We start from the raw sequence: 12,323 nt of genomic DNA on the forward strand, positions 1-12,323 counted from the left end.
ATTATCAGAGCAAAGGCTGCCATGAGAAGGGCATGCAAAAGACCCAAGTGCTCTACAGAAGAACTGAGCATACTCCTGTGAATCCCGCCTATGGAAAATTAGCAACTACTGTACCTGGACTAGGTGGAGGTAAAGTGGGTTGCAAATCTCGATTGCAGAAATCTGTCTGACAGCATTCAATCGTTCGCCGCAACTGTGCTTTCCGAGAATCCTGTAAGCAAAAAGGAAATATTCACTTTTACTGTTTCAAAGGCATTCCCTGCACTCCTCAGCAGTGGCAGAAGCAACCACAGTATGGAAAGGTTAACTCTGAAATGGAAAGCATGTCCGTTATGGCTGATATTAACCTTACTGTAATGGACTGGCCAGGAGGCTATAAATGCCTGTCTAAAGGAGGGGAAGTTCCAGTGGCTCTGAAGGAGGCAGTTCCGAAACGCCTCCTGAAAAGGGCATCCCTGGAGCCAAGTGATTTAAACCAACATTAGCTAGTGGGTAATACTCCCCTTTGGGGGCAATTATGCTGGAGCACATGGCTGTTACATATTTTCAGACTATCCTGAATAAGACAGATTGCCTTAGCTCCACTTCAATCTGAATTGAAGTATTGGAGCCAAAACAGTTATCATGACTGATTATCTTTACTGGGAGAGTGACAAGGGGGAATATGCCCCTCTTGGCTTTTTGAAACTCTTAGTAGCATTTGAAACTATCAATCGTGGTTCCCTTCCAATTAAACTAAGCGCAATGTAATCCTATGTAAGGAGCATATATGTAGAATCAATGCTTTAGAGTGTTATGTAAAAACTACAAATTATTACCAGAAACAGTAGGAGAATGTAGTTTCTAATTTCAGCCTGTAAGGGTTCTTACATTCCACAGAATTTAGCGCATACAGCTAAGTTCAAGATGCCACAGTCTTAACACACAGCACGTCTTAAGTAGATGATCTGTTTATAGTGCTTTAGTGACATGCAGGTAAGATACAAATGCAATTCATACTCAAAATTAGCACAAGTAATAAGGGAGCGCTGTTTTATCAGACAAGGATTACAAATTTTTAAGGGCAAAGAAGGTGCTGGGCTCGCTTAAAATGTCAAAGAAAAGTGTCCTCACCTCAACCCCCCAATCTAAAATCAGCTAACAAGAAAAGCCTTTTGGAAAATTTTATATCCTCCTAGTCGTGCACTTCACTGGTTCATCTTATTTAGGTGAACAGGAAGTAAAGCTGTGTGTGTGTAAACACAGTGCATGTGTAACACACTTGCTACATGAAAAGATTAATGCTCAGACTAAACAAGCACTTCTGTCTCTCTGATAACTGCTGAAAGGCAGGTGGGAGTACCTTGCACTGGAAGTCTGAACCTTCATACTTCATGCAGCCTGAAGCAAGTGTGGTTTCTCCATTTTCGTCTTCTTCAATAATGGCAAAGCAGTGTCCATTGGTCCTGAAACAGATCGAGTTGATTTTAGCTCTCCCGGCACTGTCCTGCGTTCAACAATTAACAAGGATATATTCTTCCACTGCTCTTTCCAGCTCAACAAAAAACAGTGAACTCATGCAGCTCTGATGAGCATACTGCACTCTAGGGAAAGGAAGTTCACCAGAATGTGTTTGGGAATGCCTTGCTTCATAGCATAGGCATCTTGGAAATAAGAAAATCTGTTCCCATTGCCTGCATACATACAGTGAAAATTTATTCAAGATTATTGAGACATATGCTGCAGGTTGTGTGAGAGTATCTCTGCTGTGGAAAACTGGCTCATCTCACTACCTACAAAAAACAACAGCTTAATATCTGACTGTGACTGAGAATCAGCTTAAGGAGCTGCAAACTCATTCCCCCTCCCCCAAATTCCTACCTTTTCTCATTGCATCATAAAACCTGCATTACCCCTTTGAGGATTTTAGAAGTCAACTGGAACAGAGGTTTCAAAATTCTCCTAAGCACACGTAAAGAAAGGTCCTCAATGCATGCCAAGATCTAAATAAAGACTGTTCCATCAGTTATTCAAGTATAAACATATCGCTAAAACATGGTGCCTATAAATGCAAACAAACCAATTTTTGCTGCCTGACCCTAGCCATGTTTATTCAGGAGCAAGTTCCACTGAGGTCCATGCAGCATACTTTTTCTTTGGCTAGCTGGCATGGCACCTTTCACACAGCTGTAGAAGTACAGAGTCAGATCTAGGCTGGGAAACTCCTGGAGATCTGGGGGTGGAGCCTGTGGTGGACTGGGACTTCAGTGGGATAAAATGCCACAGAGCCCACCCCCTCCAAAGCAACCGTTTTTCTCCAAGGAAACTGATCTCTGTAGTCTGGAGATGAGCTGTAACTCCAGCAGATTCCCATGCCCCATTTGGAGGCTGGCATCCCTAGTGCAGAATGAAGAGAGCCACGGTCATGAGTTTTAGGAGATGCTGGAGACTCTACAGAACTTCCGGCTGAGGCTGAGACGCTAAGCTAACAAGAGGACCTAGAAAGAGATGACTCCATCCCTGCAAGAGACCTCCACCCATTGGTTTATAAGGAAGCTGAGAGACTTCTAGAACAATGCTGGGGGAAGATCAAAGCTGAATTGGAGCATGTGACACAGGCCTATGAGGAGGCAGTGACGACAACAAAGGAAGTTTTCTTGTCTGCCACTGGTGAGTTGGCTAAATCTTGTCCAGCAAAATTATTTAGGGTGGTTTGGGGTCTTGAACAGTTTTGCTCTCCCATTTATAAGTTCAGGGCAATGAGCAACTAAGTTCATAAGCTCAGGGCAACACAAAAACTTAGCCTACAATAGACAGTACAATAGATCTGTCTTGTCACTGACAGATCCTCGTATCTTTCACAGCACGTTACAGTTTTATCAATCAATGATAAATAATATCCATTTTCAGCATTCCTGAGGATACAGAAAACGATTTTTTTTGGGGGGGGGGACTTTTTGCTGATGGCCACTTCACTTAAGAAATGCTGAAAGCTGAGATTTTAATCCCTGTTGATTGCTAAAACTGTCATATGGACTGTAGAAGCTGTGAGGGATCAATACTGATAGTTGTTTATTACAGATTAAGCTTTCAGTATTTATTCTTAAGGGGAGGGACGGTGGCTCAGTGGAAGAGCATCTGCTTGGTAAGCAGAAGGTCCCAGGTTCAATCCCCAGCATCTCCAAAAAAGGGTCCAGGCAAAAAGGTGTGAAAAACCTCCGCTTGAGACCCTGGAGAGCCGCTGCCAGTCTGAGTAGACAATACTGACTTTGATGGACCAAGGGTCCGATTCAGTGTAAGGCAGCTTCATATGTAGATATTGTTCACTTACGAATTATTGTTGCTCATTCCCTGAACTTTTCTTAAAGCTTAAAAATAAATCATAAGATTGATATTATAAATTAATTTCGTATTAATCTATTGAAGCTCAATGGATATGTGTGTTTTCAGAAACATGGGGCAGGTTTTTTTTCCATTTTATAATGGGATTTATCAAGTACACAAAAAATAGTCTTCAAGTTTAAAGGCTATATAAATAGGCACACTAGGGGGCAATACAAAACAGCGATTCTAAGGCAGCCAAATGTCTGACCAAATCAAACCATCAGAAGTCCTTTAAACTGACAATAAAAAAATGTAAGAATGGAAACAAGAAAGAAAGGAGGAATTCAGAAATAAGGCAGAACCAAGGGAAGATTTTGAGAGCTCTTTATTTTATAAACACACCTAAGTTGTCACACACGTTAGCAGGTCACAGCCTTCGTCTGGTTTTCTACACCAGCCAATGACAGGGAGTGGCACAGATGTTAACCCCCTTGTCACTGACAGGCCATTTAGTTGTGAAGCTTAGACTCACAAGGAATGCAGAGATCAGGGATTGATGGTTTAAAACATTCGCATCCAATGCGCTTCAAAAGATAGCAATCTGATCAGTCTGAGATGGTTCACAGATAGCCCTCCGATACATCATTTTTTAATTGCATCATCATTTATCAAGAGAAAATGGTTCCTAATCTGGCTAGATTACTTACTCGCAGGTATTATTAATGGCACCTTCTGGACAGTGCCCTGAGCAGTAGCACTTCAAAAAAGGCAACTTGTCCTCTGGAGCGAGGGTTACTCCATCTTCCTGCTTATTTTGATTGGGGTCCATCTTCAACCCTGTCCCGTGGAGCATGCTGTCTAGATTCTGCCCTGCACAGCATAAAAAAAAAGAAATAGAATGCAATAGTTTGCTTTGAACAGTTAACCTGCATAGAGAACGTAGCAATTGTACAGTGGCCATTCTGAAGATTTGCTCCTCTTCAGCTTTGACTCTACTCTCCCTGAAAAATCTGACCATTCATTTGCATACTTTGTGGCTTACACTGTGAGAAGCTCTGGCTTGAGACTTATTTACCAATATGAAGCCCCATTACAGTTCGACAGAGCTGAATTCAAAGTTTATTTGGGGGTCAGACTGAAAAGTAGCTTAATGATACATACTGGGTCACGCAATCACTCTTGTTTTACTTGCAGAAAATTCCCATAACCTTTGCAATAGTGGTCTGCAACCTTTCCAGAGCAAGGACCCACCTGCATCCCTCAGGGGGGGGGGCAGCATGGGACATACTGAACTGCCAGCACGTGACAGGACCAGTGTTCCCTCTAAGCTGTTAGCGTGAACTAGCTCACATATCTTTAGCCTCCAACTGACACATTTTTGTCTTAGCTCAGGAAGGATGACCCCAGAGCATAATAATTTATGCAGTAGCTCACAACTTTAATGCCAGTAGCTCAACAAAGCAGAATATTTGCTCACAAGACTCTGGAGTTTAGAGGGAACATTGGACAGGACATCATGTGATATTGTGGTTACATGTCAAGAAGACAATGTGTATTGAGGGGAGCGTTTCTATACCTGTTGGGGCTAAAAATGAATTCACATCCCTGCTGTTTGATCCTGCCTTACCATTGTGCTGTTCTCCTCTCAGTATCTGCATCAAAAGAGGAAGGAGGCATGGCACCTTCGCTCTCTATGCATGCACACTGGCAGCAGTAAAACAACCAGTGGCTCTGTAGAAGTTTATGACCCAGCAACTGGGGCTCTAAAACTCACCTGAGGATTGCCGCTCAGGATTGAAGATGCCTGCTTTACTGAACCATTTGAGACTCAAAAATTAACATGTTCTAAATGTTCATTCTGTTGTTGAAAATTAGAATCTACTGTTCTGCAAGAAAATACAGGTAGGAATACTTCTACAAAGCTGAACGTGCTACAAACAGCCAAGTGTAATAGTTGTTCTACCTCTCTGATTCAGGGGGAAAACTTCAACATGGATTCTTAGATAAACCAAAGCTATTATACTTTTGGTATTCTGAGATCAAGACTTTTAAGGTCATAATCACTATGATTAATACAAAAAGCTTTTGTATATCATTGACAGTTTTGTAGGCAACCTGAAAGGTTAAAAACGGAGACTATTCACAGGACACCACTCCAGCCTTCTTATAAATCGCTACCTTGACTGTTCTCCAACACCTCAGCTTCATTTCATTCACTGACTTGAGGGCCTACGGACATACTCTAGTCAAAAATACGAGCCAGAAAAAGTGGTGCACCCAAGTTTTTATAAAGTCAGTAATGAGGGGTTTTCCTGGAAAATTTTCCATTTAAATTTAAATAATGCTAACCAAATTTAAATAATGCCAGCAGAGATAATATACCATGTCCAAGCCTGGATCATGTCTAAGCACTGAGGTTCATTCATGTGTTGTATCTCACATTCAGCCCAGCCCATCTAACAGATTTTACAGCACAACAGCCCTGACAACTATAAACAGCCTTATGTTTGCAACAGAGGGGTGGGCAATTTTTCACTGAAAAAATACAGCACTGTCAAATTTTCTAGGAAATTTCCCTCCCTGCATCACTGTCTAAAGCTAATGCATGGCCTTGAAAATAAATTTGAAAATGACATGCATAGCATTTAACTTTTATTTTCTTTACTTCTTTAATTCCTTTGTCTTTAAAAACACCAGCTAATAGGCATTTGCATATATCTAGAATCCAGTTTTCTTGTAAAGCACTATCCTAGGATCTATTCTCCAATTTACATACCAGTTCCAATTAATCAAAACATGAGGGATACAATGTTCAAGTATAAGGAGTGGTTGTACGCTGCAATAAATTGGACTTAAAACACAGGAGTTCTTTATAGCAATGTGTTAACAGAAACAGTGCAGATGGCTTCCTATATTGCTGGTCAACAACTGCTAAAATCACACACTCTCTGGCCATTTATTAGTAAGTTGCCAAGATTTCCCTTTTTAGAGAAAACAGTTAAGTAACACCTTTCGCCATCTTTTTTTCCCAGCACCTTTCCATAATATTTTAAAGTGTGTTCAGAGAAATACGTATCACGAAAACTGAAAACTCTCCTTCAGCCTCGCAGTAACCCACATTCTAGCTACCACCCCCCCTCCTTCCTGCCTCAGGGCTCGCTATGCAGGAAATCAATATGATTAATTGAGCATTTAAAAAGGAGGCTTGAAATTCACAGGTCTTCAGTGCGCTTGAATGTGCTGTGCATTCACTCTGTATGTTAGAGGCGCTGGTGTTGTTCAAGAACCCCTGTATTTGTAGCAGTTTGGTTGCACCATTGCATGGAATTATCCCTTACTTTAAGAATACCAACAGAAGCCACTGGGGCACTGTGATGCATTAATTTTACTCTCACAAAAAAGTCTGAATGAATCCTTTATATGTTCAGCAGAAGATGAAACTTTGTATGGCAAGTTACCCACAACTGTATACATATAATGCAGATTTCAAGCCTGCCAAAACCTCTTCTCCTGGCTCAATTGTTTCACCTGCTGGCCTTAGGAATCACTAACGGGGCATGTCAAAATCCACTTTGGGATCCAAGCCTAAAATCTGAACACCAATGATGTATGCCAATAAGATGCCAGTTAAAAGAGAAGTCTCAGAAAACGTATATAAACGGATTAAGTACTGAACAAAAACTAGTGCTCTTTTAAGTAAAGGGCAAAGCACAGACCATGGATCAGTGGGGCGCAGTCCTAACATGGATTCTTTCTGGATCCCACAGCAAGCCAGGCAGCTACTCAGAATCTTAAGTACCTAAATATATCTCTCATTGATCCGAGCTTCCTGTAATGCTTAAATATTTATAAATCAAAATTTGTAACTGTGTTTTAATTATCATCTGTAGCAGGCACAGCACTGGATCCAAGCTGTTACAGTAAACAGTCCAGTGTATTAAAATTACATTTATCTACAGTTTGAAGGTAAAGAAACAGTTAAGTGCACATCTTTCCTGCCCTCTCCCATTTAACAACTCTAAAGGAAAACCTGGATATATATTTTTTTAAGTTCTCAAGAACAAATGTGACTATTTCAAAATTGTTCTGCTATTGCCTCAGATGTGAGAGTTTTAATACCAGCTTCTGTCAAGCATGGTAGAATTCCACTTGTAATTGATTGCTTTAGGGTCCTCCATAAAGCTGGCCTGTGAAATATCCTGGAGGACCAAGGTTTGTTAACTCTGTTATTCTTTCCCCCTCCCCCTTCTTACTTTATTGCTTGCAAAGCAGAAGTATCGGTCTATCAATGAACATAGTTTTGTATCAAACTTGACTCCTCATTGAAACCGCATGCTTGACACCTTCCTGGTTAGATTCAGAGGCCCAGAATGAAAATGTGTGGAACAATTCCCACTGAACACGCAGAGTGCTGATGTGACTAAAAATTATGCATTTAACATTCATGGCATGATTTTTAACTACATTTATTTCTGTTCCTTATCAAAATTAAGGTGAAAAATTCTGTAGAATTTTGCAGCTATTTATACCTGTGTGAGCAACACATGCAATAACTTGAGGGCCCATTTCAAATACCTATTGGGTTGGAATCAACCAGCTTTTTTGAAGGTGGAAATGAAAAGAGGGTTCCCATTTGAACTCCCAGAAAGGTTATGTTGGGAATCATAGGACCTACACGTGCAAAAGCCATCTGGGACAGAAGCTGTGGCAAGAAAGAGAACTTGGCAAGACTGAGTGAAAACTGGCTAGCTCCAACCCACTGTCTTCTCAAAACAGGATTCAGTTGGTTAGTAATGAAACCAATCTAACTGAATTACACAGGAAGCAATTCATGTTCTACAAGGATGCCTGTCCTTCTAGTCATCTTAACAACTTCCCCATTTGGGCTTCCTATGTATTAGAAGCAGCAACATGATACACAACTGTATCATTAGCTAGAACTGAACTAAGGCAAATTTGGCAAAGACGGCTATCACTGAAAGTCCTCAAAATTTACAGATACAGGCTATAGGAAAAAAAAGAAAAGAACTATAAAAATTCTTCAGAGTTATAATTATGGACTAGACCTACATGTTTGAAATTAGAAATGATATGTTTGAAAGAATGTACCATCAATTCTTTCTGTGAGATACAGATGTTATCATTTCCATGTCCTCAATGCAACTGTCCTCTATGTCTGCAATTTTCACTTGATTTTTCAATGACTCAGCTCGTGTCTTGAAATTTTCTAGTGACTCAAGTCTATACTCAAAAAATGACATTATATATGCCCATATAGCTGAAAGAAGCATGGATTCCCACATACATACACATAACTCAAAGAGCCATGGATCCAAGAATCTTTTCCACTGGTAAAAAAGCGAAGGAGTCCACTTTGACCATCTAAAAGGCTACAATGGGGATCATGGAATTTTGCATGGACTAAACTAGTAAAATTGTGAACTGAGCAAGATTGAATGGAAAACCTGTCTGAATCCAACCATATTTATCTTTCCTTGTCAAGCCAAAAACTGCCACAAAGTTGAAAGCTTGTTTCTCTTTTTAAAAACATGTGGCAGTTTTAAGTTTAAACTGTTTTTCTTTTCTTTTACCAGAACTATTAGACACACTACACTATATGTTAAGTTCAAATATTTTCTGAGTTGCCCAATGAGTAAGACTAGACATGGACAAAAGTTATTTACAATTGACACAATCCAGCACTGCTTAAATCAAACAGAAATCTTGTTATTGAGATCCAAATCACATGCTTTTACAAACTAACCAAGGATTCAGCTGGCTATGCACAAGAATCTTTCCTTTCAGCAGCTCTTATCCCACACACCTAAAATGCTGTGTAGGTTTTTTGAGTTTCAAAGGCCTCTAGTACCACAGGACTAGATATTTTGGAGTATCTCTGTGCTTTAAATTTGGACCACAACTAAATTTACCAAAACTGTTGCAGTGGAAACATTTGGCATTGTATGATTTAAGGAATGACATATTCACTCATCTGTTTATTCATTAATACTGAAATGAGGCATAAAGAGAGACAGATATAAATTATTATGAGTTATGAATTATCTAGATAAACTTGGAACAATGTATATGATACAGCTGAAGTCTTTGCTTTGTCTGCAAAAGAGGCATCGTATAAGACATTGTTCCAACAGTATTTTACTCCAATGAGGCTTAAACAGAATGTTCTGAACTGATACATTTACATGTTGGAAGTGTTGGGCATTTCATACATTTTCTAACATTTGTACTAACATCCTAGAGGAGTTTCAAATGTTCTCAGTTCTGTAACTGCTGGAATTAATATTGAACGTGATCTGCTTCATGTTTTACTGAATTATGTCGGCACACTTTTTCAACCCTGTATCAGACTACCAATCTTCCATCACAAAACCTGTTTGTGGTAGACAGTGGAAGACAACAAGAAAATGGTTGGTCAAGGTGTGACGGTAAGTAGAAATGGCAGTCCAATGGGACTGCCTTTACAACTCCCCACGCTCTTTTCAGTCCTCATCTTGGGGGCCTTTTGCAAGTGCTGGATCCCAGGACAGTTCAATTAGCTGTCACCACAGGAAGGGCCTTTTCATTTGTGGCCCCTACACTATGGAGCACACAGTTGGATGACACTTGTGCCCTGTCAGACTTGTTTAGTTTCCACAGGCCATGCAAGGCCAAATTGTTTAGGTTGGTCTTTGGATGGTAATCCAAGTTTGGGTTGTTTTTTATAAGTAGCATGGTGCTATCCACTTATTTTAATAGTTTGTAATTTTAATATTTGCTTTTGTTGTTTGTACCTTAGTATATGGTTTTAATGTTGTAAGTCATAGCCAGACCCTTTGAGTGACAAAAAAATCTAATAAATTATACTAACAGTTAATGTTTTTGTTGCAGAAATTGCCTTTTGCCATTGGTGTGTTTGGATTCCATTTACAGGATGCTGGAACAGACGTCACTTAATTGGAAATTAAAGGAATGCTTTTGTGCAGTTAATTCATTGTTCAGTTTTTCTTCATTTTCCTTGTAAAGTTAACATGTGGATACTACTTTATAATTATGTTTTATAAATGTATTACAACCTTCTAAAATTTCTAAAAAGAAAAAAAAATAATCTAAATCTGATTTTATTATTTCATGCACCGCATTATCAAACCGGTGCTGGCAAATGTCATGTAGATGAGGAGGAATTTAGAACACTGCAAAAGTCTCAGAGTTCATGAGAGTTTGAAAATTACCCAGGTGTTCAATTTACAATGTTTTCACTCCCTTTGGGAAGACTGGTTGCTGCCTTTGATGGCATACACGATTCTTAAAATATTGGCTTACTTTTTATTTATTCAATTTAAAACCAACAAAATGAAAACCCCAAATACCGCCCCCCCCTTTCCAAAGACAGTTGAAGTTCATACCCAAGCACTCCCCTCACCCAAAGGGAGCCTGTTCTAAAAAGTTGAAGCTGCCACGGAAAAAGGAATGGGCTCTGGTAATCAGAGGGCTACCCTCCAGTAGGGGAGGAGTCAGCAGATGGCAGCCTGGGCACTGTTGCTGGCACACTAGGTGGCACAATCAGAAAATTCTTTCCTCTTCCTTCCCCCAAATAAACCTGTTATAAAACATTCCTCCAGTGAACTGATATACATCTGTGTTTATCTACGAAAGTCCTCTTTCGTGTTCACATGTTGCACAGAGCGTCTGTTTCAGACTGCAGTTCAAACAAAAACCAGAATGCTGGCTAGACATGTTCATTATATAATCAACTAAAAATATAAAACAAAAATCAAGTTGTAGAAATGTGATTTTACCTTGAACCTGAGAAACAATTAAGACACAGAAGCCCAGCACTCTGATGTAAACTTGCAGGCAAATCATTGTTCACATTTATATTCTTCCTGTGCACTGTCACACTTGGCAACCTGCCCTGCTGGTGTGGCAAGTTTTAAGCTGGGCTGTTTAGTGAAATCAGATAGCCGGTTTGGAAGCCAGTTGAAGCAGCCGTTATTCCAGCTTGTTTTCTGAAAAATAAATGAAATTAAATATTTGAACCAACAGACTGACAGTCAAATACTTAAAATGAAAGAGCATTTCAAGTGGACCGGGTGCAAGATCAAAAAAAATGATACCCGCATTCATGTTAAGTATATTAATGTGACTAAAGTATAATCCACTAATCGTTAGGTTAACAAATTTTATAACTAGGCATCATTTACAAAAGTTCCAGGTTCACAGCTAATCTTATGCAATTAAAATTTCAGCACTATAAATACAAGGATTTGCAAGGCCATCTCATTTCCCACCCCCACCATTCTGTCTTTCTTGAAAACCTCATCGCACCCCCTTTCCGATACCTTTTATGGCAGTATATGGCCAAACTGCGTGGTGCCAGCTGCCGGGCCCTCCTGAGCAGCTGGGAAACAGTGAGCGAGTTTGGTGTAGTGGTTAAGTGTGCGGATTCCTATCTGGGAGAACTGGATTTGATTCCCCACTCCTCCACTTGCACCTTGGGTCAGCCACAGGTCTGGCAGAGGTTGTCCTTGAAAGGGCAGCTGCTGTGAGAGCCCTCTCAGCCCCACCCACCTCACAGGGTGTCTGTTGTGAGGGGAGAAGATATGGGAGATTGTAAGCCACACTCTCTGATTTAGAGAAGGGCGGGGTATAAATCTGCAATTCTTCTTCTTCTTCCGAGGGCATCACACTGTGTTGCCCCCTCCCCACACTATTTCTCTTTCTCTCCCCCAGCAACCCCCATATCCTTACTTTTCCCAGCTACGTTCTTTCCTCCCCACCAACTCGTGTTTTATCTGCCTCCCCTCCCTCCTTTTCAGTAGAAAAGAGTAAGACTCCTGTAGCACCTTAAAGACTATCAAAATTTGTGGTAGGGGAGGAGAGGAGCTTTGTAAGTCACCGCTCACTTCCTCAGATACAGCTAGAATGGGAGTCCATCTGTACTAATGTCGTTCAGCATCTAAAATCACACTGCTTTCCAATATATAGGACAGATGGACTCACGTTCTAGCTGTATCTGAACA

At 40.3% G+C, this 12,323-nt stretch overlaps 1 protein-coding gene across 1 annotated transcript in view; it reads right to left on the reverse strand.

The window, feature by feature from the left end:
• Positions 1-12,323, reverse strand: part of BMPR1A (bone morphogenetic protein receptor type 1A) — an 88,609-nt gene that overhangs the window by 11,330 nt on the left and 64,956 nt on the right. Inside the window, exons 3-6 of the mRNA XM_060241062.1 lie at positions 11,100-11,309; positions 4,011-4,173; positions 1,343-1,445; positions 115-211 (exon numbers count right to left, since the gene is read on the reverse strand). Coding sequence (XP_060097045.1) covers positions 115-211; positions 1,343-1,445; positions 4,011-4,173; positions 11,100-11,166 — 430 coding nt within the window. The 5' untranslated portion in view covers positions 11,167-11,309. The remainder of the gene's footprint in view (positions 1-114; positions 212-1,342; positions 1,446-4,010; positions 4,174-11,099; positions 11,310-12,323) is intronic.

The sequence above is a fragment of the Heteronotia binoei genome, chromosome 6 (assembly GCF_032191835.1).
Source record: "Heteronotia binoei isolate CCM8104 ecotype False Entrance Well chromosome 6, APGP_CSIRO_Hbin_v1, whole genome shotgun sequence".
Lineage (NCBI taxonomy): Eukaryota > Metazoa > Chordata > Lepidosauria > Squamata > Gekkonidae > Heteronotia > Heteronotia binoei.